Source organism: Sprattus sprattus, assembly GCF_963457725.1.
Source record: "Sprattus sprattus genome assembly, chromosome: 9".
NCBI classification, from domain to species: domain Eukaryota; kingdom Metazoa; phylum Chordata; class Actinopteri; order Clupeiformes; family Clupeidae; genus Sprattus; species Sprattus sprattus.
In genome coordinates, this window is record NC_137928.1 from 12450490 (window position 1) to 12475697 (window position 25208).

Consider the following 25208-nt stretch of genomic DNA (forward strand, 5'->3'; position numbering starts at 1 on the left):
CATCCATAGTGCAGGACATAATCTGTATTGCCTTTATAGGTCTATGTCTTACTGATCCTATTCATTGTAAATATATTCAATCCTTAATCTTTTGTCATTCATCCAACTTAATCAGGCTACTTTCCCTATAACCACAAGATCCTTATGGTACTATATACTTATGATATAATACAAACCGTGACTTTTGCTTGGTATGTTTCACACTAATAACTCTTACCAGTGAATGACAGACATATCACCCAAATAACTCATAACACACATTCACAGGTTTCTGACTGACGCTGGACAGGTTTAGTTAAGAAGTGATGCCCCCTGTACCCCAGGTCATCCTGTGTGTGTCGTGGGAACACTGAATATTTTAATTAACTTGAGCCCCCCACCCCGACCCCCCCCCAGCAGGTTCCAGCCTCCTGGGCACAATGAGGCGGGCATGCACCCCGCCACCAAAGGCATGCTGGGGATTATCTGCCACTCTCTCCGCTGTGTGACGTTCCCCGCAGGGACACGCTTCACGGCGGGACGCTAGAGCAGGAAAGCCAGTTGGGAAAAGGCTTTTCCCGGAGAACAAAACACAAGCATGTCATGTGACTTACTGACAGTTTGGTTTGACCTTGTCTAAAGGGAGGGCTAGATTAGACAGGATTCCTGAATATGTAGTCAAGGAATACCGCTAGGAATACCGAAACTACTTGATGTGATAGGACTTTGTTTAGTTTGTTATCACCGATGGCAAAGAATTTCAATTTTAACTTACTGTGATCAAAGACACAGATATACTGATGATAAGGTGCCCGATGGTTTACTGGACTGCACATAGAATGCACAAACAAACATACACAAGTATACACCCACACACACACACACCCACACACCCACACACCCACACACCCACACACACGCACACACACACACACACACACACACACACACACACACACACACAGAACCTGTCAGCAACTCCACAGCCGAGTAGGAACTACAGGTTTAAATTTAGGCAATGCTGATGGGGAAGTGGGGGTTGTTGCTAGGCACCCGCTGTGATTTTCCCATAATACAAAGTGAGGGGGGAAATAATGAGGCCAGGAGGAGAGCCTGACTGGGCTTTGTGGCGGCTGGCAGAGGGTGGTGGGATCCCCACTCCAGCCCACAGCTCCACAGCGACCCAAATGGACCACTAAGGCTGCCCCTTTACCTCGCTTTTAATGTTCTCTCAAAGAAGGAGTGAACCAAGGCCCCGTCATCAGAACTATTAATGGTTCAACTAAAACACTGTTTCTACAACAATCGGAGGGGTTCTTGATTGTCAGCTTGACAGGAACTTTCAAGTATGAAGGACTTCATTTAAGCCTCAATGAATTCTTTTGTCAATGGGGCAGAGAAAGTTGCATGTGGAACCTATACTTTTTAAAAGAACCCAAAACCTTTTTTGTTGCAAAGTGTGTAATGTAAGGGCACGAGGAGTCACTGCTAACGTCAGCATAGGTTTGGTCTTTTTGTTCCAGTTCAACCCGTATGTGTTTGACAAAATAATGTTCAGTCATCATTCATCATATCACAAAAGCTCTGTCACAAAACAACTTGCCTTAGTTCAAAACAGGAGACTGAGTCATAGTATAAGGAGACAGGCGAAGAGATCCTAATTAAGAATGACCTTTGTGTCTCTTGTTTGTCTGAACACACAAGACGAAGCACTAAGGCTGAGAGTGAAGCCCTGGGGGAAGAGTTGTATAGTCATAATATACTACAGGTCCATATCACATGTCATATCACATTCAAGCTCTTAAGCAACCATTGTAGCCGTTACAATAGCACGTACCTCCAGCTCCGATTCACTTCATCCTATGGAAGTTGTGGGTGAGAGTGGAGGAATGTTCTAGATCAGGCACACCACACACGTCTGTCATACGTGTCTTCAGAGGAGAGAAAAGACCAGCATTTCACTGGAGCTCCACACATGTCCCCAATGAGGCCACATTGGACATTTTTGCCTTTCTTGCTACGGGGGAATGTGGAGTGTTTGTTTGAATGACCCCTCGTTCCTTCCCCTCACCAAATGAAGTCCAACTCGCACATCAAAGTGAGGCGAGAGGCACCCGGTGAGGGCTTATTGATTTTGAGAGCAAATAACGGTAGGGAGTGAACTATACAGCCGCAGTCGCTGACCGCTACGGAGGCCCACAGAGGTCAGATGTCAGTCCTACTGTTATTCCTCCTCTAAAGATTTTGTGTTTAATTCAAACAAGAGCTTGCAGCTGTGGTAACAACTGCAGCTCCGCTCGGAGTGACACCCGAGAGGGCCAAGGCTTTCATCTCCAAGGGTAACCAAGGCCCTCAAGCCTTTCTCCTGAGCTAACATATGCTAAAAAACAAATGCACAAACACACACACACACACACACACACACACACACACACACACACAAACACACATCCCACACATAACACATCCCACACATATATAAGCAAGCATGCTCACAAACACACACAAATCTATCTATACACTCATACACATACACAGCTCAAATAAATACACCCAGAAGATGTGCATACAGAGATACATATAGACACAAACACCGAGGCGAGAAAGAGAGAGAAAGACTGAGGAATGCTAGATAATTGAAATGATGTACAAATAGTTTTTTTGTTCCCCACAAACCAAAACTGTGTACTACATTGTGTCGCCTACAAAGAGCCTGCTCCGCTAAACGGAATTCCACCACAGAGGCATTTATACAGCCTTATTCTTTATCTGGAAAAATCCGCCTCCAAAACATATTTCCCTGTCATAAATTATTGCATGATCCAAGCTGTGGAAAAAGCCCTTCCAGTTGTTTTCAGTGGAACTATTCATTATTGACAAGACCTCTGTAATAAATAACTGTGTGAGTTTATCTGTGTGCATGTATGTGTGTGTGTGTGTGCAGATGTGTGGGTGGGGGGTTAGAAGGAGAGGGGAAAAAAAATATTTCTGAGACACACTGCAGACCTCAAGTGCTCAAACAGCCACACATTTAAGGAGTCACACGTTTGCCCGAGTGATGTAAAGTAATACGGCGCATTCTGCCCCTTGTGGATGCCGTGGGGCAAACCAGGGCCTCCCACAGCGCATTCTGCCCCTTCTTGTGGATGCCGTGGGGCAAACCAGGGCCTCCCACATCAACCCTCTCTGGGTCTTACCAGCTGCGACCGCCAGCCTCTCGAGTTTCAGCCCACACTCATTATGGATGTTCACACTCAGGACCGACCCCAGGGGCCACAGCCTGGGGAACCTCAAGAGGCTCCCAACCCCACTGACTGAAACCGGGACGTCTGACAATCACATCAATCCAGGCAAGTATGTCGTTAAAGAGAATAATTGGTCCGATCCGAACTTGACGGCACTTTCTTGTATAGCTACTCACGGCCTGGTTTTGAAATGGGGGTTGAGAGATTTCACATGGCACCGACTCATCTGGAAGCCATTGAGTGCCAATGTGAGATTATTGACTTGTGTAGCGGACATTCTCGCAGTGCTTCCGTTTCAGATGGTGGAACGTTCTCTGGACGTGGGCCCCCATCAAAAGAGTTGACCTCCCTACTACAGGTGTCTTTCCCAATCCAGTCGAGTCACCCAGCACACAAATGCATATACACACAAACATACACACGCAACACACACAAAGACCTTCACAAAATCACCAGCATAAATTCAACTACAACACACCATATCATCACAGGACAAGCACATGAATGCCATCCACAGCTTTCTTCCTTTTCACAGCTTTCATGGAAATGGGGTACAGGGGAGTGGGCAAAGGGCGCAGTGCAGAGGAAGGAAACATCTAAGAGGCCTCCACCACCCCCCCACACACAGGATCCATAGCCCCTCCAACACACACACACACACACACACACACACAGGATCCACAGCCCCTCCACCACACACACACACACACACACACACACACACACACACACACACACACACACACAGGATCCACAGCCCCTCCACCACACACACACACACACAGGATCCACAGCCCCTCCACCACACACACAAACACACACACACACACACACACACACACACACACACACACGATCCACAGCCCCTTCTCCACACCACAAGCCCCCATATGGGGCAGATATCAATCGACACATGCCCTACTTTCCCCCCAGACTTCACCCTGAAGTATCCACAGTTATCTGTGTGCTCGAGTCGTCGAGCGCAGGGAGTGCGGAGTCGAGCGGAGTCGAGCGGAGTGCTAAGCGCTAAGCGCTTCCAGACGACTGGAGGGCAGCCATTTTCCCACACATGCTAAAGTGTTTCGACGGGCAGATCGGTGGTCTCTCCAGAAGGATTTTATTTTTTTCGAGGGGCGAGTTAAAACGTTCCAAATTCCAGCCAGGGCCGCTCCATCATTTACACATCCCCCTCGAAATCCTCCGGCACTCCGGGGCGAGATTATTAGTTCTCCGCATCCAAACCGTCTAAAGACACATAAACACACAGGGCTGATGTGGTGACAGCCGAGGTGACAGTGGCGTGGATGGGAATGGGGTGGTACGCAACGGCAGCCTACCCAATCTCTTCTCTCAGGCCTGATCTGCTTCAGTCTCAGTTGTCATGCCAGGCATTTTCACAGGTCTACATGTCTACATCAGTCCTTCATGCTTCTGACAGGCTACTGGGACAGTCAACTGGGACTCGTGCACTCCTGTCAAGTCTGACGTTTTTATCTGTGAGACTCACGGATTTTCAACATTTCTCATGTCTCCAATCCTCCAGTCCAATAGACTGCTGCGCAGCACCAGTGAGAGACTGCCGTGTTGGCACTGTGCGGTGTACTACATCGGCATCGCAGTTAAACTAGTCATCGAAGTTTCAATATTCAGCGGGTGAGCACCTTCATTACTAAACAACTTCTTATCTCAATGAGGTGAACAAAGACCTGTTTACGAAATGCCGCGCAAATGTATCAATACACTTGCACGTGTAGTCTATGTGTGTGTGTGTGTGTTTGTGTAGGCAGTGGGGGTGGCTAACAGATTTCATTCACTGACCTCACGGATTTCAGTCATGTTAACTTGACAGGTATGCTTATGGTCCAATGCAATAACAGTGTGACCAATGCATAAAGCCATGTTCATTGCCAGTAGGTTAGCTATTTTGACAGATAAGCTGCGATATTACATATCCCGGCCATAGTCCCTGACTGTGTCTGAAATGTCTTTGCGTGTGTTTGTGTGTGTAGACATTCTATCCCTTCTGCCTTACATTCTTAAGGCAGTCTTATTTTTCTCTTTATGTTTGTATGTGTGTATGACTGTGTGTTTGTATGTGTGTGTCAGTGTGTGTCAGTGTGTGTATTTGACTCTGTGTGTGTGTGTGTGTGTGTGTGTGTGTGTGTGTGTGTGTATTTGACTCTGTGTGTGTGTGTGTGTGTGTGTGTGTGTGTGTGTGTTTCATTGAATATAAACTGCTACCTGTTGGTTCTACTGCTCTGTAATAATATGTGGTGTAGTCCTGTTTGCCTGAGGTGCACTGTGTGTGATACATATCTCTGTTCCATATCATAATCACAGCCTGTGTTCTGTGAGTCTTTCCTCTCCCTCTGATAGCTGCGAGTATGAACACTGTTATTTTGTTTTCCACTGAGCAGCTGGTTAAGCAGCCTTGACCTCCAGGGAAGCACACAGGGTAAGTCCTGACTCTGTTGTGATGAAATATTACCAAAACGTGTGATCCCTTAGGAAAGTCTGGAATGGCATGCATGGGTCATGAGTCATGCTAAAGTAATTCAGACTCCTCACATAAATGTGTGTGTGTGTGTGTGTGTGTGTGTGTGTGTGTGTGTGTGTGTGTGTGTCTGTGTGTGTCTGTGTCTGTGTCTGTGTCTGTGTCTGTGTCTGTGTGCGTGCATGTACAAGTCTCAAAATGTGTATTCAGTTGTGGGTGTACACATATATTTGAATATGTATACGTTTCTAAATAATTATACAAGTAGATGTGTATGAAAATGTCAGACCATGCATGCCTTTATCTATATAAGTGGTTCTTATGAGTATATAGATGCTGCAGTGCAGAATGCACACAGACCAAAGCAACAGGAGCTCCCTAGAATGCCACATAATCATTCTGTAAAGAACCAGTCAGTGAAAGGTTCTACACAGAATGTTCTAAGATTCTGGTGAGTACACAGGCAAAAGAATCCTTTAGGGTTCAGAACTGTGCTCCTGTTTTTGGAGAGGTAGCCGTGAGGCACAGAGAGTGAGAGAGTGCCCCCTAGAGGCAGTAACTGTAACATGCATCCACATCAAACACAGTGGCACCAGTAAGCACCAGAGAGTCCACTGTGAGTGTGTGTGCGTGCCTGATTGTGTGTTGGTTTGAATCTTCATGTGATAATGGATGAGATGAGATCCTCTCAAACTAAGAGTGAAAGACAGACTGAGGGCCACAACAGGAAGGATGACAGCACACAGTCACGTACTGATCTTAGACACATGCAATATCTTAGAACAATGAGACCTTTGGCACACACACACACAGGTCATTAGTCAGAAGAGTGTCTGTGTGTCACAGGCTCTCCTTCTTAGACAGTCGGTTCCTGTTAGAGAGGGCTGTAAACAGAACACAGAGTTATGTGTTCGTCTGTGGTCGTCTAAATGGCCACTGCCTCTGCCTGTCTCTCTCTCCTCAGCAGAGCACAGACTCCCCTTACTAAAGCTTTTAGGTCAGTCCATGTATTTCATTCCTGATCGTTAAAGCATGTAAACGACTTAGGAAACCTGATCTGAAAACAGCCGTCAATGTCATGATATACAAAGAAAGCCAATAAGGCTTTGCTTTCCCAGCTGGTTGGCTGTTGTGTGCATGTCCACCAGCGGAGGGCAGTAGTACGTTTAAAAATACACACATACACACCACAAAAACTTAGTAAGACCTGACCAGTGTCAAGATATCATAGCCACAGACATATCAATGATTGTTTTATTTTCAATGCAGCTAATTCCATTGGTTCTTATGTAAATCAGCCAATGGAAATAAAAAACAAGGATACCACACAGTAGATATGTGATATTATGAATTTGAGGCCAGGAATTTTTTTACACATGAACAGAAATATGTACTTTTCCAGTCCTCCATAGCCAATAATTTACAACTGTGTGTCATAGTTACAAATAACAGTATTTGATATTATTTTCCGTTTTCGAAAGATTTCAGTGACTTTTCCTCTGCGTCTATCAGCTGGATGTCTGACAGCAGTGAAAGTTTTTTTTCCCCAGCGAGACCAGGTTAATGAATTACTGTCCAGCACCTATTAGACGAGCCCAGGTATGCTCACCTGTCAATGATTACCTGGCCTGAGCATATGGCACCTAACAGGGCTTCTAATGGGGAGAGCAGAGGCGCTGAGTGTGGAACCGAATTCAACTGGCGACAAACTGATGGAAATAACCAGAATTCAGCGTAGACTGAGGAAACCAGAAAAGCCATTTTGCTGAACTACGTGACAGTATTACACTTCCTCACAGATAACTTCAGTTAAAATGCAATGCAACAATAGACTACCGACTACCACTAAAAACAACCTCCTGTTTATCACCCCTTGTTTCCCTGATCACCTGATAACAGCAACCTTCAAATCAACAACTTATCCTGTCATTATCAACCAGTGAAAACTGCGGTCACTTCATTCACAACATATTGTGTCTGCTTGTGTCCTTGGAGTGACTGACTCACATTATCACAGACACACCTGTATTTTTATTGTAGCTGTGCGACATTCCTATTATTATTTTAATAATGTAATGTTTCTATTTATAACCAGTTTGACTCATCTATCTCCTTAGTCTAGCAGTTTAATAAGGGATCTTCCCTACTCCTAAAATATCCCTCTGACACATACAGCACATGATCCACTGAGATCAAAGTAGGCCAATGACTAAGATATAAATACGATACTTACCCAACTTGGGTGGTAATATATACGCTTAAGCCTTTAATTTTCATGAATCACACAGGCAAAGACACACACACACACAGACACACACACAACACCACCACCATCAAGGGAGGATGTTACACAAGATTCCTGTTCGTGTTTGACTTGTTAACATTCTTTAGCATGAGCTAAATAAGTGACAAGAACTACAATTCATGAATGCCAAAACAACATACAAGTCAGAACCTTCACTGGACTCAAAACAAATAGGATAAGGAGAGGATAATTGGACGGTGAAGATCACTTCACCTGGACGTTATGAAACTACCAGGCACTTCACCACTCTGGTTGAATAATTCATTCCACTGCTCTGTATGAAGCCGGGAAGAGGGGTTTGTTTCAGTGGAGCTCAAAACCCACGCTCTCATTCATTCCCACTGACCTGAGCAAACCTCAAAGGACCACATCCCTACATAACTGCCACTTCAGCATGTAAACCTGTCCCCCCGATAGCCACCCAACCCAGAGCCTCTTCAGAGCCATTGAGTGGCTGATTGAATGATCAAACCCGATGAAGGGGGAGGCGGGGGGCGGCAGGGAAGAGGAGTGCTTGTCTTCCTTTTCAACTTCAGAGCTCGGGTCTGTTGCCTCCTCTTTCTCCTCCTCCTCCTCCTCGTCCTCCCTCATCCTTTTATAAAGAGCCCAAAGGGGGGGGGGGAGGAGCACTGGGCCCTCCAGCCTCTGCCTCTACCCTCTCCACCACTCATCTCTCCTCATCACAGGGCTCATGCGCTCAATGTCTGCATTGTTTATGGAGGGCCGTGGATGGAAGGCCACTCCAGTGCAGAACACGAGGGAGAAGAGGGAAGGGGAAGAAAAAAAAAAACTCATGAAACAAAAACTTGTTTTCAAGATCTGTGCAGATTCATGTGGAAAAAATGTGTCAACCCTCTCAGAGGGGAGATGAGAGCAGACAAAAGAAGTTCGGCTCCAAAACTCAAAGACATTTGGAATTGGGGTGTGCAAGAGAGTATATTACACACTAGAGCTAAACTCCAAATGGTCGTAATCCTGCTGGCTTAAAGTGACTGAGGTAGCGCAGGCTAACGGCTAACAAGATGCTAGTAAAGTCTATCGTTTTGAACCAGCTGAAAGAGTATCCTCTTTACAAATGCCCCCTACAATGTGTTTTCAACACATCAGGCCAGAATGTTACGAATTCTTTTATGAGAATATATTTATATATTTCGAAGAGAAATCCTAAGTGTGCAAGAGCTCGTCCAAATCAGTCCCTGTAAGAGCATGACAGCACTGTGGGCTGCAGGAAAGGCTCCATGTGATTAGTGCTAAAGGTCTGACGGCAAAGCCTGCATAAAGGCATCTCAGCCATGACAGACCCTCACGAGGCCATCAGCTCTAAACCCCATGATCCATCACACACAATTAATCACACGAACACACACACACATCCAAAGACTCTGGATCACGCACACAAACACACACACACATAGAGAGACTCTCGCTCACACACATACACACACATATACACACACACACACACACGCACACGCACGCACACACGCACGCACACACATACAGAGACTTTCGCTCACACACACACGCATACTCACACACATACACACACACACACACTCACTTGTCAAACTATAACTTTGGAGACTGAGTTGAGGATGAGTGACATTGGGATGAGTGACATTGTCAGGCTAACAGCCTTCCCAGAGAGAGCGAGAGAGGCCAATCAAACGACACCAGGGTCAGCGTGGGTCCCACTGGGGTCAGGTGAGACGCTGGCCTTTCTCTTAACCCCTCTCCGTTCAGGACGAACAGACACAGAAAAGGCCTCGGTTAGCAGAAAGACTGTTAGTCACGCTCAAAACCCTCCTGCCACACAGAAAGGTGTAAGACACTCACAAAGCTCGGATCCACACTGACAGATGCTAATGAGGGCTTTAGGCTCCTCAGAGCAATAGCACACTGTCCTTTAAAATATGCTAAACTAATTTCACAGAGGAAAATCCCTATACTATATCGTAAACCGACCTATTAATACCCTCGACATATTAATTCAATTCAATTTTATTTATATAGCGCCATAACAATACAATTGCCTCTAGGCTCTTAACAGAGCCCAGAGCCTGTTAAGGTGAGGTGAATAACACCCTCACGTGGGTACACGTTACTTAATATTGATTTCGGTGTCAACCAGGATACCGGATTTTAAACAACATACGCTCCTGCCCAAAAGGGGTATTTAAATTGTATGTGTGCAACACATTACAGTTGTACAGCGTAATTAAGTGTACTAGACAGCCATTTATTACTGTGTGTACAAACTGTCATGGAACAAACTGAACGAATTCGATACAGTTTTGAACCGACACTATACCTCTCTCCCTCTTTAAATTGAGGTTTACCCACTTATCGCAGCGACGACAGCTGACGACAGATGACGACCGAGTTAGGAGATGTTCACAAGAGATTACGGATTCTGATAGAGATCATACTTGATCATATCGGTAATGTTTTGGTAATCTCCTTTACACCACACGTATCACAGGTTAATCACGAAAGGGTGTTAAAAGACAAAACCTCACCTAATTTTGCGTGTTGGTCTACACAACGGGATAAAACCAAAAAAACTTTTCAGTTACCAGTCGTAATCTAGACACCCACCGCAACTGAAATATGTAAAATTGATTGATTGATTTATTTGGCAGACAATTTTATCCAAAGCAACTTACGGAACAACTTATTTAAAAACGTTTTTTTTTTAATAATTAGTATTAAATATTTGAACAAACGTTTTTAAATTGTATTTATATGCCATTTTCCCACAAGTCAGAGAGTTTGAGTTATTCTCTCTTTATAAGGTGGCAATGAAGTCCCTCTAGTGTGTTGGCAGTGTCCACCTCAGCACAAGCAGTCCTGGCTGGAAATGAGGGGGAATAACTCAGCCTCTGTGCTGGAGGAGAGGAAAAAACGAGAGCAGAGGAAAACGATCAGGAATTCGGGGGCGGGAAATCAAGAATCCTGCAGGAAATTTCCCCAGCATGAAGTCATGAATAGCTCATTGATTCCAGTTTGACGGGGGTTGTGGGATTGAGTGTGTGTGTGTGTGTGTATGTGTGTGTGTGTGTGTGTGTGTGTGTGTGTGTGTGTGTGTGTGTGTGTGTGTGTGTGTGTATGTGTGACTGTGTGTGTGTGCTGGGGTGTATATGTCTGCGTTGCTTTTAATGTCTGGACGCCAGTCTGTGTGAGTGTAGTGTGTGGAGCGAGGGAGAGATGGCTGAATGTATATCTTTATGCATGTGTTGACGTCTGTGTCTTTGCCAGTGTATGAGTGTTTTAAGAAGTATGTACCAACAAACATTTGTCTATGTGATGGAGTATAATTGTTACAGTCTGCATAACAGAACTGGTACCTACCATCTTTCACTGGGTGCATGTGTGTGTGTTAACATATGAATGTTTTCCAATCCAAGTGCCATTGTACCCAAACTGACACTGATAAACTGCAATGGTGATATGGCCACATATGGCAAACGTTTTTAGTTGTTGTTAATACAGTTATATGTTAACATCATCATGGTTAATGATACTATGAGGTTAAAGCATCTACTCTTGTCGGCTGTGAGATGTGTGTAAGAGGGCAGATTCTGAGAGAGGAATCCCAGGGAATCTGGCCTCCAGATGGATCAGAAAGCAAAGCAGAAGCCCAGAGAGAGCAGGGAAGAGCTGGGAAGAGGACACACACACACACACACACACACGCACACGCACACGCACACGCACACGCACACGCACACGCACACGCACAAACACACACACACACACACACATACAAGGACACCCAACCTGTTGCTACTGTCTTAAAAAGCACAGACAAATCAGCTCAGACAGAGGAGGAGATGGGTGAAGAGAGCAAGATCATTCATTTAAAATGTTATTGAATTTGAAGAAACTAACGGACCAAGCTGATCCTCAAAGATGGGTCAAGCAGGACACGTTTCGGCTGTGTGAAAATGAGTAACGAAGGCAAGCGCAAGTCGTCTAAAAGCTTTTGGGCATAAATTCTAAGATGGGAATGAAATCGAACTGAATGTGAAAAATGTAAACCCGCTTAGCCAGAGCTGCAGACACGCACACATTGCACATTTCATCTCAACTGACCAGAAAAGGAGAGAGAATCTGTCTTCTCCAAACAACATCAGTGGCCCTGAGATGCCAGCACGATGGCCACGCGACAAAGACTGTGTGGAATTCAGGCTTGAAACAATGCACCATCACCATCGCCAAAAGCACACACAAACACACTCACACACATACCATACAGATTCAGAAGTCATACACAGTCACATACACTACTACACATTGGCCTCACATACATTCACAAACCCCTCCCTGTCTAACTCTGCTATGTCAACATCGGGCAGGCCTGTTGGAATGCGGAATCCATTGGTCAGGGAGAGCAGGGGTCACCGAGCTGACGCTTCACTCTCACTGGTCATCAGACCCGAGGTCAGCCAGCACCAACGACCCCACCACCACTCCCCCACACACCACGGAGCCGGCCTGCCAAAGCCGATGATTATTAACGCTCCCAGCCGTAGACAGAGTAAGAAAAACATCCTCTTTTGCCACGGCAGGCGAGAAGGGTGGGGGTGGAAATGGGGTTAGATGCCTCCCTGCCTGTTCTATTGCCACTGCTCCCTGCTTTGGAAGGTGAGCTGAGTGGGTAAAGTGGGGGAAAAACCAGCCACTCACCGTGAAAATGACCGCAGAAGGATTGCACTGGAACTTCTGAGATCACGCGGACTATTCCAGACATGATAATCATCAGTGGAGAATGTGCTTATTTTCACAGAGAGAGCCCTGGAATGGCTCTGGATGGATCTAGATGATTATGCTGATAAAATATACTTCCTGAGGACCTGGGAATTTTCCAGGTACCCAAAACTGAGTGAGACTTACTACTTCTGATCCTGGCTTCTCAGAATTTTCTAGAAACTTACTATTTCTGATCCTGGCTTCCTGGATTTTCTTCTTGAATTCATGACAGGCTAAGTAAATGTGACGCTATAAAATGTATAAAAACAGTCCCTTCAGGTAGTGACACTGCATGTCCCATGACAGCTAGCAGTGAATGTGCAGCATTGTGAAGCTACAGAAAATGACAGGAGGAAATTGTGTCTACAGACAATGACTGATGAGTCACACATAACAGCAACGCGGCAAGTAAAACTTCAAAACAAGCACAGCACACAGCACACAGCACACATTCCTCTGCTCTTCCTTCTGCTGTGATGACAAAGCTGACAACTTTACTCCCCGCGCCACCCACACAGACCCAAACACAACACTCCCACCCCACCCCCCACCCCCTGCTGCCACCACCACTGCAACCACCAGCAGACATCTGTAATTCACAAACTCCACATGACACACACACACACACACTCACAAACACACACGCACAACAACAAACAAAAATCTCACATGCCAACACCAGCCTCCAGACCAGTCTGTGGATGAACAATAGCCCATCTATATGAGTCCTTCTTTAGGTGGCCCTGAGTCATTGTCTGCCCAGACAGACACCATCTCAGACGTGACACGCGAGCCGTGCCCACAAAGCTCAGACCGCTATCTCTGGACCTTGGGACGCCCGGTTACGCAACGCTACTCCAGCCCTGATGCCAACACTGCACGCCCTTGCTGATATAGCGAATGCCAGTGGTGGTGGCTTCCACTTTGCTGGCTGAGCGCAGGAGGGCGTCTGCTGGGAACTAGTGAAACCCCAGTCTTTGATCTTGCCCTGCAGGAGGCCATTGTCACCTGCAGAAAGAGGTATGGGGGTTGAGTTTGGGTGTAGGGGGGGGGGGAGAGTGAGTGTGACAGGACTCCAGTGCTGTTGTTATGCATGGTAAGCCCCCTAAGCCAAGCACCCCCGCCCCTCGCCCTCCCCCAGGTAAGACACACACTGAATAAGGACAAGACAAAGACAGGGGAGGGGTAGAACAACTTAGGGAGGTCAAGCCTGGTGTTCTCCAGCTGTAGGACGCATTCTCCCAGGAAAAAGGGCAGCACGCTGGTCTCCCCTTTCTACAATGCCTCAAGAGAGGTTTTAAAATGCTTGGGAAATAGTCTAGATTTAATGACAGGCCGAGGGGACTTTGTGGTTGTTCCCTGTGCTGACATCAGCACAACCAAACCCACAGTATAACTATCAACCACAAGGTTAAGGGTCAAGTTTGTATTACTACTGCATATTTATTTTAGCTGCCCTAATGGCCTATCTCTCCAGCAGGATACACACTCCAATGGTGAATAAGCCGTCACTTGAAGTTCCAGGCTTTAGTTGCTCAAGGCAACACACCCTTGCATTGCATCAAACACTGAAGGGGCCAAAGTTGAAGCTTGCCTCACTCTGCCAACTCATTCCGCTACAGCGACCAGCGATAGGCACTTTGTGTGATATCGCTTGAAGATTAATTGCACAGGAGACATTTTGTGAGTGAAAACGCAAGAAACACAGCACTAGTGAAACAGAGAGTGTTAAACTTCACCCACATTCATTCTCTGTTTCGTATGCTTGGCAAAAGTCCATAGACGCTGAGTAAACACTCACTATGGCAACGGGGCAAAGCATGGAAAGATCCCGCGCCTCTTCAAAAGGAGGAGAAATTACATAAGTGTGCCCCCCCCCCCCCCCAAACCCCACCCCAGAGTAACCGTCTATCCCCCTCAACCAATTCACTAACTATGACTCTGACCCCCCCCTCCCCATTCCTCCCCCACCCCAAACCTTACATACCTGCGCCGATTCTCTTCAGCAGCTGCTGGCGGGCAATGATCCTGCCAAGCCGGTACCCGGAGCGTCTCCGCCGGCTGTCCAGACGCAGATAGATGTCCTGCGTCTCGGGGGTCATGCTGCCCAGACACTCACTGCTCTGGGATTCCGAAAGTTCTTTGAACATGTCTGCCACGTGAAACCCCCCGCCCCCCCACTTCGTCACCCGAACAACAACAACAACAACAACAACAACAGCCACAAAAGAAGCTCTGCTCACAGAGAAGCCGCAAGTGAGTGCTTGTGCGAATGTATGAGAGAGAAAGAAGGAAAGATCCTGAGCTACAGATCACCCAGGCTCAGCCCTCAACTGTAGGAGGAGTGCCGGGCAGCAGACTCTCCCCTCCCCCTTGGAGGTCACGTGACCGTGAGACGGCCAATGGCAGAGGTGCTGGAGCAGCACGGCCCACCTGTGTGAGCTGAATCCTGAGTCTGTGTGCTAGTCTGTCTGCCTCCCCCTGCTCTGGAGGGAAATATAAATACCAGAGGAATGCCTGTGAACTGAGCAAACCCTGTCAGAGAGGGAGGGAGAGAGGGTTGAGAGAGAGAGGCAGAAAGAGAAAGTGAGGGAGAGAGTGAGAGGGAGAGAGGTGTAGATGAAGGGAGAGAGGGAATGAAGGAGGAGGAGGAGGCCATGGGAGGGATAGAAAAACACCACAAAATGTGTCCCACCCAGGACTAAATACAAGCCTGCCACTGTGAGCCAGGGGTGTAAATCTCTGGAAAGACATGATTTTCATTCTTAAAGTTAGGAGTCCATGCTTGGTCATACTATCAAACCTGCCGAGACGTGATAAGATACAATGTGACATAATGGACTTCACGTGATTCAGGTAGCCTAACAGCATACTGCTACTGATGGGATGTCTGATGGGAGCAAACAGTTCAATTATTTTGATCAAACAGAAGAACATTTTTACAATGGTTGACACTGTAAAAACTTTATAAAAATAATGGGAAGGTAGAAGATATTGATGGATCCCTTTTGAATTGATGGATTGATCCGTATCAATATATTATACTCATAGAGCGAAAGCCACTCAAGAGACAAGTTTGTTTATTGTGACTACAGGCCAGCATGCTGAGGAAAATGTACAAATAGAGAGAGTAAGGCAGATGCAGAGAGAGATAAGGTAATGAGAGCATGTATACCACTGGCACACATAGAAAGTGAGAGAGAAAAAGAGAGGGGGGGGGGAGCAAATAAAGTGAGGGAGGCATCTAGCGTACAAGGTCTTAAATCCCCCCCCCCCCACAGGAAGTGGACTGGCTTGTGAAACACCTATTCATGCAAGCCGTCTGCAAACAGGCAGCCTATTCACACGTTAGCAAGGCCGCTAAACAGCAACACTCACATGCTAATCAGCTCTGGCTGAAGTCATACTGGGAGTCAATGTTTGCCAGTTGGTTTCAGGGTTTTACTGGTGGCACACATCTCTCTACTTTGGAATCTGTTTGGCCCATGACTCCATAACATTACATCACCATACTATTTTCATTACAAGCTAAATTTACGCTAGCACTATTCACATGCTAATCCCATGCAAACATTGTTCACAAATTATAGCTGTGAACTAATAGTCTCCAGGGATTACATTCCTATTTCTGCCACGTTATATATGTAGAGCAAACATACAGATACATAGTGTACATATGTCACCATGTTGAACTATGTTTAAATATAAAATTGAAGCCTTAATATGTCCGGTGAGGTGGATTTGTTCCATTGCCGCATGGATTGAGCTAAGCTCTAACACTTTTAAATAGGCTCCCCATCCATGCAAACAGTTCCCGCCCACTGCCAGTGTCCGAGCCAGAGCCTGAGGTTTGAGTGACACCACAGGAGCTACACACACAGAAGCCGACTGTGCAGCACCAACAGCCAAGTGAGCCGCCTGCTGCACACAACCCCAAGAAAGTGAGTACATGGGCAAGGCACCAAGTTCAACACACATTGTACATACCTCTCTCTCTCTCTCTCTCTCTCTCTCTCTCTCCCTCTCTCTCTCTCTCTCTCTCTCTCTCTCTCTCTCGCTCTCACCCTGGCTCTCACTTACTCACTCAGTCACACTCACTCTCTCCCTCCCTCCCTCTCTCTCTCTCTCTCTCTCTCTCTCGCTCTCACTAAATCACTCACTCTCTATGCACCCGTTACCCTACACCACCCTTGCCAGCACCCCAGGATGGCACACTCACCACACACTATATGCTGGGGGCACTACAAAGCCTTCAATTCAGCTCGTGGACCTAAGCACAAACACACAGATGAACACACCACTCCTGGACAGATGTGGCAGACTTTTCCCATAAACACAGACACAGAGACTCTCTCTCTAACACACGCACACACACACACACACACACACACACACACACACACACACACACACACTTTCCAGTCACCACTCTCTTGGGCACAGGAGGTGTTTTCCCTCAGGGAGTGTCGACGGTCCGTTGACGGTGTTTGCTCAGGAGTAGGGCGGAGCCACAGCCATCCGTGCCAATGATTTCATCTGTTGACGGCTGACGGCTGACACACGCCAACACACACTCAGAACAGCGCCAAGCCTGTGTTCGCTGTCTCGTAAAGCCCCTAAGCCCATGGCAGGGAGCGGCTGTACGCCAGGTGTTGATATCCGCAGGGACCTCACATGTGCCACGTAAGGCAGGTTTAATTGATGCGCTGGTCCAAGTGCCGTGATCTTGCTCATTCCTCCCATTCCACTATTGGCCGAGACGGCTTCAGAACACCACACACCCACTGAATCTCTCCTCCCACCTCTCCTTTGGCACAGAATTCCCAATGATCATTAAGGGAACAACAAATTAACGTGCACACACGGACACAGCATATGGGGAGAAAATCCGACACCGATCATAAACCGATCAGGTTCTGGCACTCTTAAAAAGTGAGTTATTGGACCCATTTTCCTGCTGGTGTCCTAGAATGTGCTCTTAAAATGATTTAATTTTAAGAGCATGGTAAGGTTGTATAAAATCAGTCAGAGCCACAGCTCCTCCATCATCTGTTAACTGCAGCATAAACAATATGAACTTCCAGCTGAGTGCTCACAGAACTGCACTAGCAGTCAGAGTACTGGCAATCACAGTGGTGTTACAGAACTAAGAGAGACAGCTTCTCAACAGGCTCCAACACATTAAGAAGAAGGAGCCAGGAGGCTCCCAGTTGCCTAATACATCCCACCATACCCACACTGTGAGTGTGCGTGTGCGTGTGCGTGTGCGCGTGCGTGCGTGTGTGTGTTTCTTTGTGTGAATGTCTGCGTGCGTGCGTGCGTGCGTGCGTGCGTGCGTGCGTGCGTGCGTGCGTGCGTGCGTGCGTGCGTGCGTGCGTGCGTGCGTGCATCTGTGTATGTTTGTCACCATAAGACAGAGTGTTCCTGAAAATGAGTACACATATGTTGTGGCATCTCCACGGATGATGTCAATTTCTCAGTGGAGAAGGCCAGTTTGGCCCTTTCTGGTCTAGAAAAAAATTATGTATTTAATCCTGGACATTTTTGACCACATCCAGACCACACTCTGCTTGTCTCCAACTGCTAGAACAAGACTGCAGTAAGACCAGCAATACTTCAACATCCTGTCAGGACAATACACTCCCCTCTCCCCTTAAATCCACCGTCACTCAGTAGAGCACTTTAACGGGATTAGAAGGTTAGGACCCCTTCTGGTGAATGGAGATCCTCAGAGTAAGGTGAACCTTTTTTTTTTTTTTTTTCAATTACTTATCGGAGGTAAGGAGAGGAGATTCCTGCTCCCTCCACCAAATGGTTCCTGGAATCACTGGGTTTAAAGACTGACCACTGCAGATGTCTGGGCCTCCCAGCCTCCTCTGGACAGGTGTGATAAGAGTGGTTCCTCACAAAACAGGTTATAACAACTAGCCACACTAACTGGTATGTGTGTGGTGGACCGTAATGACGGAGGTGGGTATGTTGAGATAGCAGGAGAATCTTGTGAGCTGCAGGGTGGGTCGTGGGTCCTCCTGGCAGGCAGTCAGGCAGCTGAGTAAATGTTTAGTTGCTTGTATGATGTGGTCCTGTGATTCAAAGGCATACATGTGTAATCTGTTTTCCTCCATCCCCCCTCTCTCGCCACTCTCTCTCCCACTCTATGTATCCACATATGACTGTTTTCGTCTGAGGGCAGAATTTCCTCTGAAAAATGCCTGACATTTCCTCAGCCAGGACTCATAAGAAGATCAGTGTGCAGAGTGTCTAGTGAGATATGTCCTAGATGGTTGTGGAGATGTTGAGACATTCAAAGCCTTCACAACAACAACAGAGCAACTGCCGAAACGAGTGCCTGAGCACAGTGTTCATCCCAGGGTCTGGACCTTGGACCTAAGCCAGGCTGGCAGGTGGGGGCACTTTGCCAGGGACAGGGGCGGGTTTTGTCTTGTGAGGGTACAACTGTTCCTCTCAACACCAACTGCATCTCTCTCTCACTCTCTCTCTCTCTCTCTCTCTCTCTCTGATAAGCCCTGACATGCCCATGGTCACAAACAAGCGGGCTGTCTTATCATGAAGGACAATGACATCCTCTCAGTGCTTGTAGGTACACAACCTCCTTTTACTAGAACACTTTTCCCTGGAATCAAACATGGCCGCAGAGTCTTTAGATGTGGCTTCAACGTGATAAAGGCACTAGGGGGTAAAATTGCAGAATCAAGACTCATGGTGATCTTCCTAATTTACACATATTGTCTTTATCGCACAGAGATTATCTTACCAAAATGCTGCATACAAGAACTGTGAAATTGCAGGATTTGAGGCACGGTCTGCCTGAGGCCATTATCACAGTATGTACTGTGCAGTGTGCCACAACTTTCCTCTCTCTGAAGCTCTGCAGTCACTTGGACTATGGAGGGAGACAACCCCAGCTCAGGGAATGGGGAGCATCCAAGCATGTGTTCGAGTATGAAAGAAGTTAAGAAGATATGGAGATATATGGATTGCTTATCTACACACACACACAAACACACACACACACAAACACACACACACACACACACACACACACACACACACACACACACACGCACAGACACACACACACACACACACACACACACACACACACACACACACACATGCACAGACAGACACACGGAGACAGACACACACACACACACACACACACACACACACAGACAGACAGACACACACACACACACACACACACACACATGCACAGACAGACACACGGAGACAGACACACACACACACACACACACACACACACACACACACAGGTAAACAACCTCACCTGAGTGAACCACCTCTTATACTTCGAGAAAATAAAGACCTCATCTACCATGACGCTTAAAACCACACAAATCATTTCCATTCAAAATATAGCCAGGCATTGTAAACAACTTTGCTCTACACCAATGATATTCACTGCCTCATGAGCTCAAAAGATGTCTTTCAATTACGTCCATTGGTAAGCTATACCTTAATACTTTCCATAAGTGGTCCCCTTAAGTTTTAAAGATCACCTTTCCTGGGAGACTAAGCCATCTATATCCATCCCAACCCATATAAGGTCCTCCATTGTTTGGAGTGCATATAAACAACCAACCAAGACCAAAGTAGCAGCAAGGCATCTCTGGAACTCATACATGGAATAGAAAGCCATCGCAGCAACGCACCACCCAGTGGCTAAATTAACGAGGTGTTTCAATGTTGCCTCCCCATCCTGAGACACAAATAAACACTTGGCTACCACAAACGGCCCTGTTAAAGAGGCCAGTTCGGGGAGGGGGTTGGGGGTTAGGTAGCCATTTGGCATTTGCACTGACTGAACTCATGCACAAGGTGAGCTATTCAGTCCACTCAAGTGTGGTATAAGAGGTGCATACATCATGAGCCATGCCATGTGTCAAAGCCAAGACTGGGGCTATCTGTGAAGAGAGATAGATAGAGAGAGAGACTGGTCTTGCCTATAGACTCCACGTGCACGTGTGCTTAACGTGTTGTTTAGCATGACACCTAGTGGTGAAAGTCATTTGTACACATCACGTTTTTCAGAGCCAGAGCAGTGTGCTCGCGCGCGCTCTCTCTCTCTCTCTCTCTCTACTATTACAACTACTATGAGCACTTTATGTCATGGTGCCAGCTTCTTGTAAACATTTGGCTTACTGTCTTTAACGTGTGAGAGCAGAATGTCTTCTGTGTGACACGTGCTCATGAGAGACAGTAAGGTTCTGAAGAGCTGTGAGAACACATGGTGAAAATCTGGTAAGGACAGCAGCTGGATTGGAAAGCAGTGCAGGAGCAAGCCACTCAACCCCAAAGGGGGATACAAACAACACTGTATTAACACTGTTCTAGAGAAGAATCCAGTGCTAAAGCATATCAACTGACTTATGACGTTTGAAGATCTGTGCAATTTCTAACAAGTATGCATATCTAAATATGAAAAACATTAAAATTTGTTAATAATACCTACAGGTTTTTGTTTGGCAAAGAAATTATTGTGAGATAATGGATAGAGCTCAAAGAAAAACATTTATGAAAGACTGATCTAATTCCTTTTCTGCTTTCATATCTCCCAATTTAGAAAAAGCTTAGAGAACGTTGCAGTAAGATGTTCAAATTTGCCTGCATTTCTGAAGAACAGAACTATAATTATCCTATCGTGGTTGTCAATTGAATATTGACCATTGAATTGAAAATTGACAGCCTGATATGAGCCTGGTGCTCTATTAAAGTTTACTTGAATTGAAAATAAAATACTCGTGGGAATATACGTAAACATATTTAATTAACATTTAACCACGGGGGACACGTCCGTGGGAATCTCGCACCTGAGTTCATACTGATAAAATCAAATGAGTCATCCAACGCAATTCTTAATTTCATCCCGTCGCGCATGTCAATCACATGAATGAAAGCCTTTTCTGAAAGCCTAAGTAATAAGTGTGTGAAGGATGGGGCACTGCATGAGAGAAACTATTAACAATAAGTGCAGGTGTGTATTTTGTTGCAGCAAAAATCTTATGTGAGTTCATTAAATGTAGAAGAATTGCATGCACTATTACTTTTTAGTGCCACTGACCTGCAAGTCGTCGCTCTCTGACATTTTTCCATAGTAAATCCCATGCCTTGGACGTAGAGTCTCGCAGCTGTTCGCTAAAAGATCGTCTAAGCTTTAGTTTGAGAGATCTTCGTTTTGCTGTCATTGTAAATCCCGTGGCATAGTACGGGAAAGCGACTCCCTTTCAAACAAAATCCTCAATCGTACGTAGCGCCTCCTCTCTCTAACCTTACAATAGTCGCTCCTTTACCTGGTTCGCCGAGCCGAGGTGACCTGCTGCCAGCAAGTAACAGTGCAGTTTGCTAACAAATAGATACATAGTTTTCTCTAGTCCCAATCGTTTCACCAGACTGAAAACATTTCTCCGTCAGACGAAAAATCACAAACCTCTTGTCAAGTCCTCACTAGCGGTCACAGTTAGGACCAGATGTGTATAGTCAACTTGTTTGAAGTTTCCACTTGAGCCAGTGGCATACTACAGCGCTCGGGTCTCTCTCTCTCTCTTTCTCGCTCTCTCTCTCTCTCTCTCCCCCAGTCTCTCTCCTGACAAGTCACTCCCCCGTTACTTTCGTTTTTTACGCAATAATTTTAAGACATTACAAAGCTCAATTAACTTTCATGTGTGCATGACTCATCTATACAGCGCAGTGGCACATTAACAAAACATACAAAAAATACTTTACAGCAGAACAGCAGGAGATTTTTTCACATTATGGATGTTTCAAAACATGTGCTCCTCAACATAGTCAAACGTATTAAGCAAATGTACCACTTAAAGTGTTCGATAACTGCCATATTAATTCACATGACTAAAGGCACACTTCTCCTGGAGAAACAACATCTACAGGGTTTAGCTTAAAGATTTGCCGAGAAGCCTGCCAAAATTCTGACAAAAATATGTTATCAAAACTACATTTCACTGTCAGTTTCTCTGCTCAGCAGAGGGTTGGTTTACATGTATCAGACCAACTGATTCAGCGGTAAACGGGTGGGATTAAGGCATTATTAGAGGCATACTTCTCTCATTTGGACGGGGCTTAGACACCCAGAGACTGACAGCCAACTTAATGAATGAAGCTGTACTGGCCTCTAGTTGCCCTCTCTCCGTAAACGGCTGCGATGGTCTTGCGTTACCTCATCCCGACCCGCAGATTGCCGGGTGATTTACGTCGCCCGGCAATGCGGAGAGATGTGTGAGTAACAAAAGCCTCCATTTTAGAGGAGAAGGCCATTAGGAAAACAAATATTTCCTGTCGTGTTTCTCTTCGAACCTGAGAAGACGTTTCCATTAAAACGACCATGGATGGTGATGGGTTAAAACCTCAGGGAATGACCATGAACTGTCTCGAGTTAATGCACTATGCTCTGCACCCCCAACCATATCTGCTTCAGCATTAAGTGCATGGCAAACAAAAAACAATACTGACAGTGATGAGAGTGGGATTATTAATGACATTTAAGAATGTGTCCTCTCTCACTGTGTAGACTATTTTAAAAGGAATTTTAAATTTTAACAACTCATTTGAAGTGAAGTGCAACCTGCATCACGAACAGTCCTGACAAAAATAACAATAAATGTGCCAGTTTAAAACTCAACCACTTTGATCTAATCAACACCCAATGACAGGGTCAGCATGCTTGATAGTACAAAATGTAAATATTTAGGAGGTCCATATTGTGGCAGTTTGAGCCACGTTCTTGGGAGGGGGGGGGGGGGGGGGGGGGGGAGATGAGATGACTGATTAGAAAACCTCATGGGACACCAATGGGGCTGAACCATGTTCCTCAGTTCAAGTGTCAAAGGTCAGAGGTCAAGACCAAACATGTCCCCTCACATGGGACCAACCAGAGAAGGAATTCCTTCTTTTTAGCCAGTTTTTTTTTTTTTCAACCTTTCTGCATTTATTATTTCACCTCATGAAGAGAACCTTGTTTATATACTCTGTTTTAGACTTTCCACCTCCATCACACAAGTCTTACTTTATATATCATGGCCTGAGTCCATTGTACAAAAATAGCATTCTGTGCACTGGTGACACATTCACCCAGTGTGCAAAGAGGAACATGGAATTAGACTCAGACTCATGGTTAAAAAAAACACTATTGCAAGCCAGTGTTAAATTATCCACGGAGACGCACACAAACAGGAAGAACAACCAAGGACAAAAAAATAACAGCTTAAATGATAGAAAACACTAAAGAAAAGACTTACAGTTTCTGCTCACTCAATTTATACTGCTTGAGAAAGGAACACCAGTAGAGCAGCAAAAAAAAAAGTACACAATTGCTTTGTTTGCTGTCTGTATTGTTTTTGTATGTATACTGTACATGTCTATGTAATTTCTTGATTCAGCCACTCTCTCCACACTGAGCATGCTCCATGGACGCAGCCCCCCCAGCAGTGACCTGAAGGGGGCTATTTTGGGCCCCATTTGTTCAAGCCGCATATACACAGGGCAGCCAAAGCGCCACCGCCACAAAACTGCACACTCAGGTCTTCTTCACGGGCAACCTGTCCTTGCGGATCACAGTGCTCTCAACACTATATGTCAGCACGGAGAAAGGCCGCATTAACCCACAACTGTCACCTACTGGAGTGTCGCTTAAGTCAGCCGGGGTCAAGCGTGTCAAAACCATCCCCCGGTGTGTGACTGTGTTTAATTTGGACAGTCAGTTTGGATAGAGATGTTAGCAAATGAGGTCAGTCCCTGGGAGTCTCTTCTTGTGCAAAACTATTTCACAACACGACGAGTCAGTGGACGCCGGACCTCGTAGTGTTTTGTAACATCGGGCCCGAAGAGCAGCGGATGCCGGTACGGATCAGCGCCAGACCTGGGTTTGCCCAACAGTGTTTTCATTTCTCCTAAGCTGTTGTTCTTGTTTGATGCCCCCCCCCAGCCCCCACCCCCCCAAGACAGGAAGTGCGGTATGGTAAATGGGACCCCGTGTGACCCTCACACAGCAAAACAGCACTTGGCTTTGGAGTACTGCCCGATGCAATGAGGAGAGTGGGAAATAATGAACTCCATACCCTTAAACCGTCACAGATGTCCGGGGCAGAGGAAGGGACCGCGACTTTTACTGTCCATCTCTCAACTGTCCATTCACTTGACGGCTCACTCCCTCACTCCCCAACTCATTACATGTTACGCTGCTCTCAAGGTCAGACAGAGGAAGCAAGAGTTGAGATAGCTAAGGGAAGTATTAGCCCTTGTTAGGAATACTTCCTCTACACACAGAGACACACGCACACAAACACACCAACACTGCACACACACAAACACATCATAAACAAAGAAACACATAGATATGCACACACAAACAATAGCTGAACATACATGCATACAT

The 25208-nt window shown here is 46.1% G+C and overlaps 1 protein-coding gene across 2 annotated transcripts in view; it reads right to left on the bottom strand.

Annotated features, from left to right (window-relative positions):
* stard13b (StAR related lipid transfer domain containing 13b) overlaps nucleotides 1-22010 on the bottom strand; it is a gene marked incomplete at its 5' end in the record, with an annotated part of 42342 nt that extends 20332 nt beyond the window's left edge. Inside the window, one exon of one of the 2 annotated variants that reach the window (XM_080845313.1) lies at nucleotides 21882-22010. In XM_080845313.1, coding sequence (XP_080701439.1) covers nucleotides 21882-22005 — 124 coding nt within the window. Of the gene's footprint in view, nucleotides 1-14762; nucleotides 14926-21881 lie in introns of those variants that run through there. The other variant, XM_080845312.1, reaches the window with a different exon arrangement.
* Between the last annotated feature and the right edge of the window lie 3198 nt (nucleotides 22011-25208).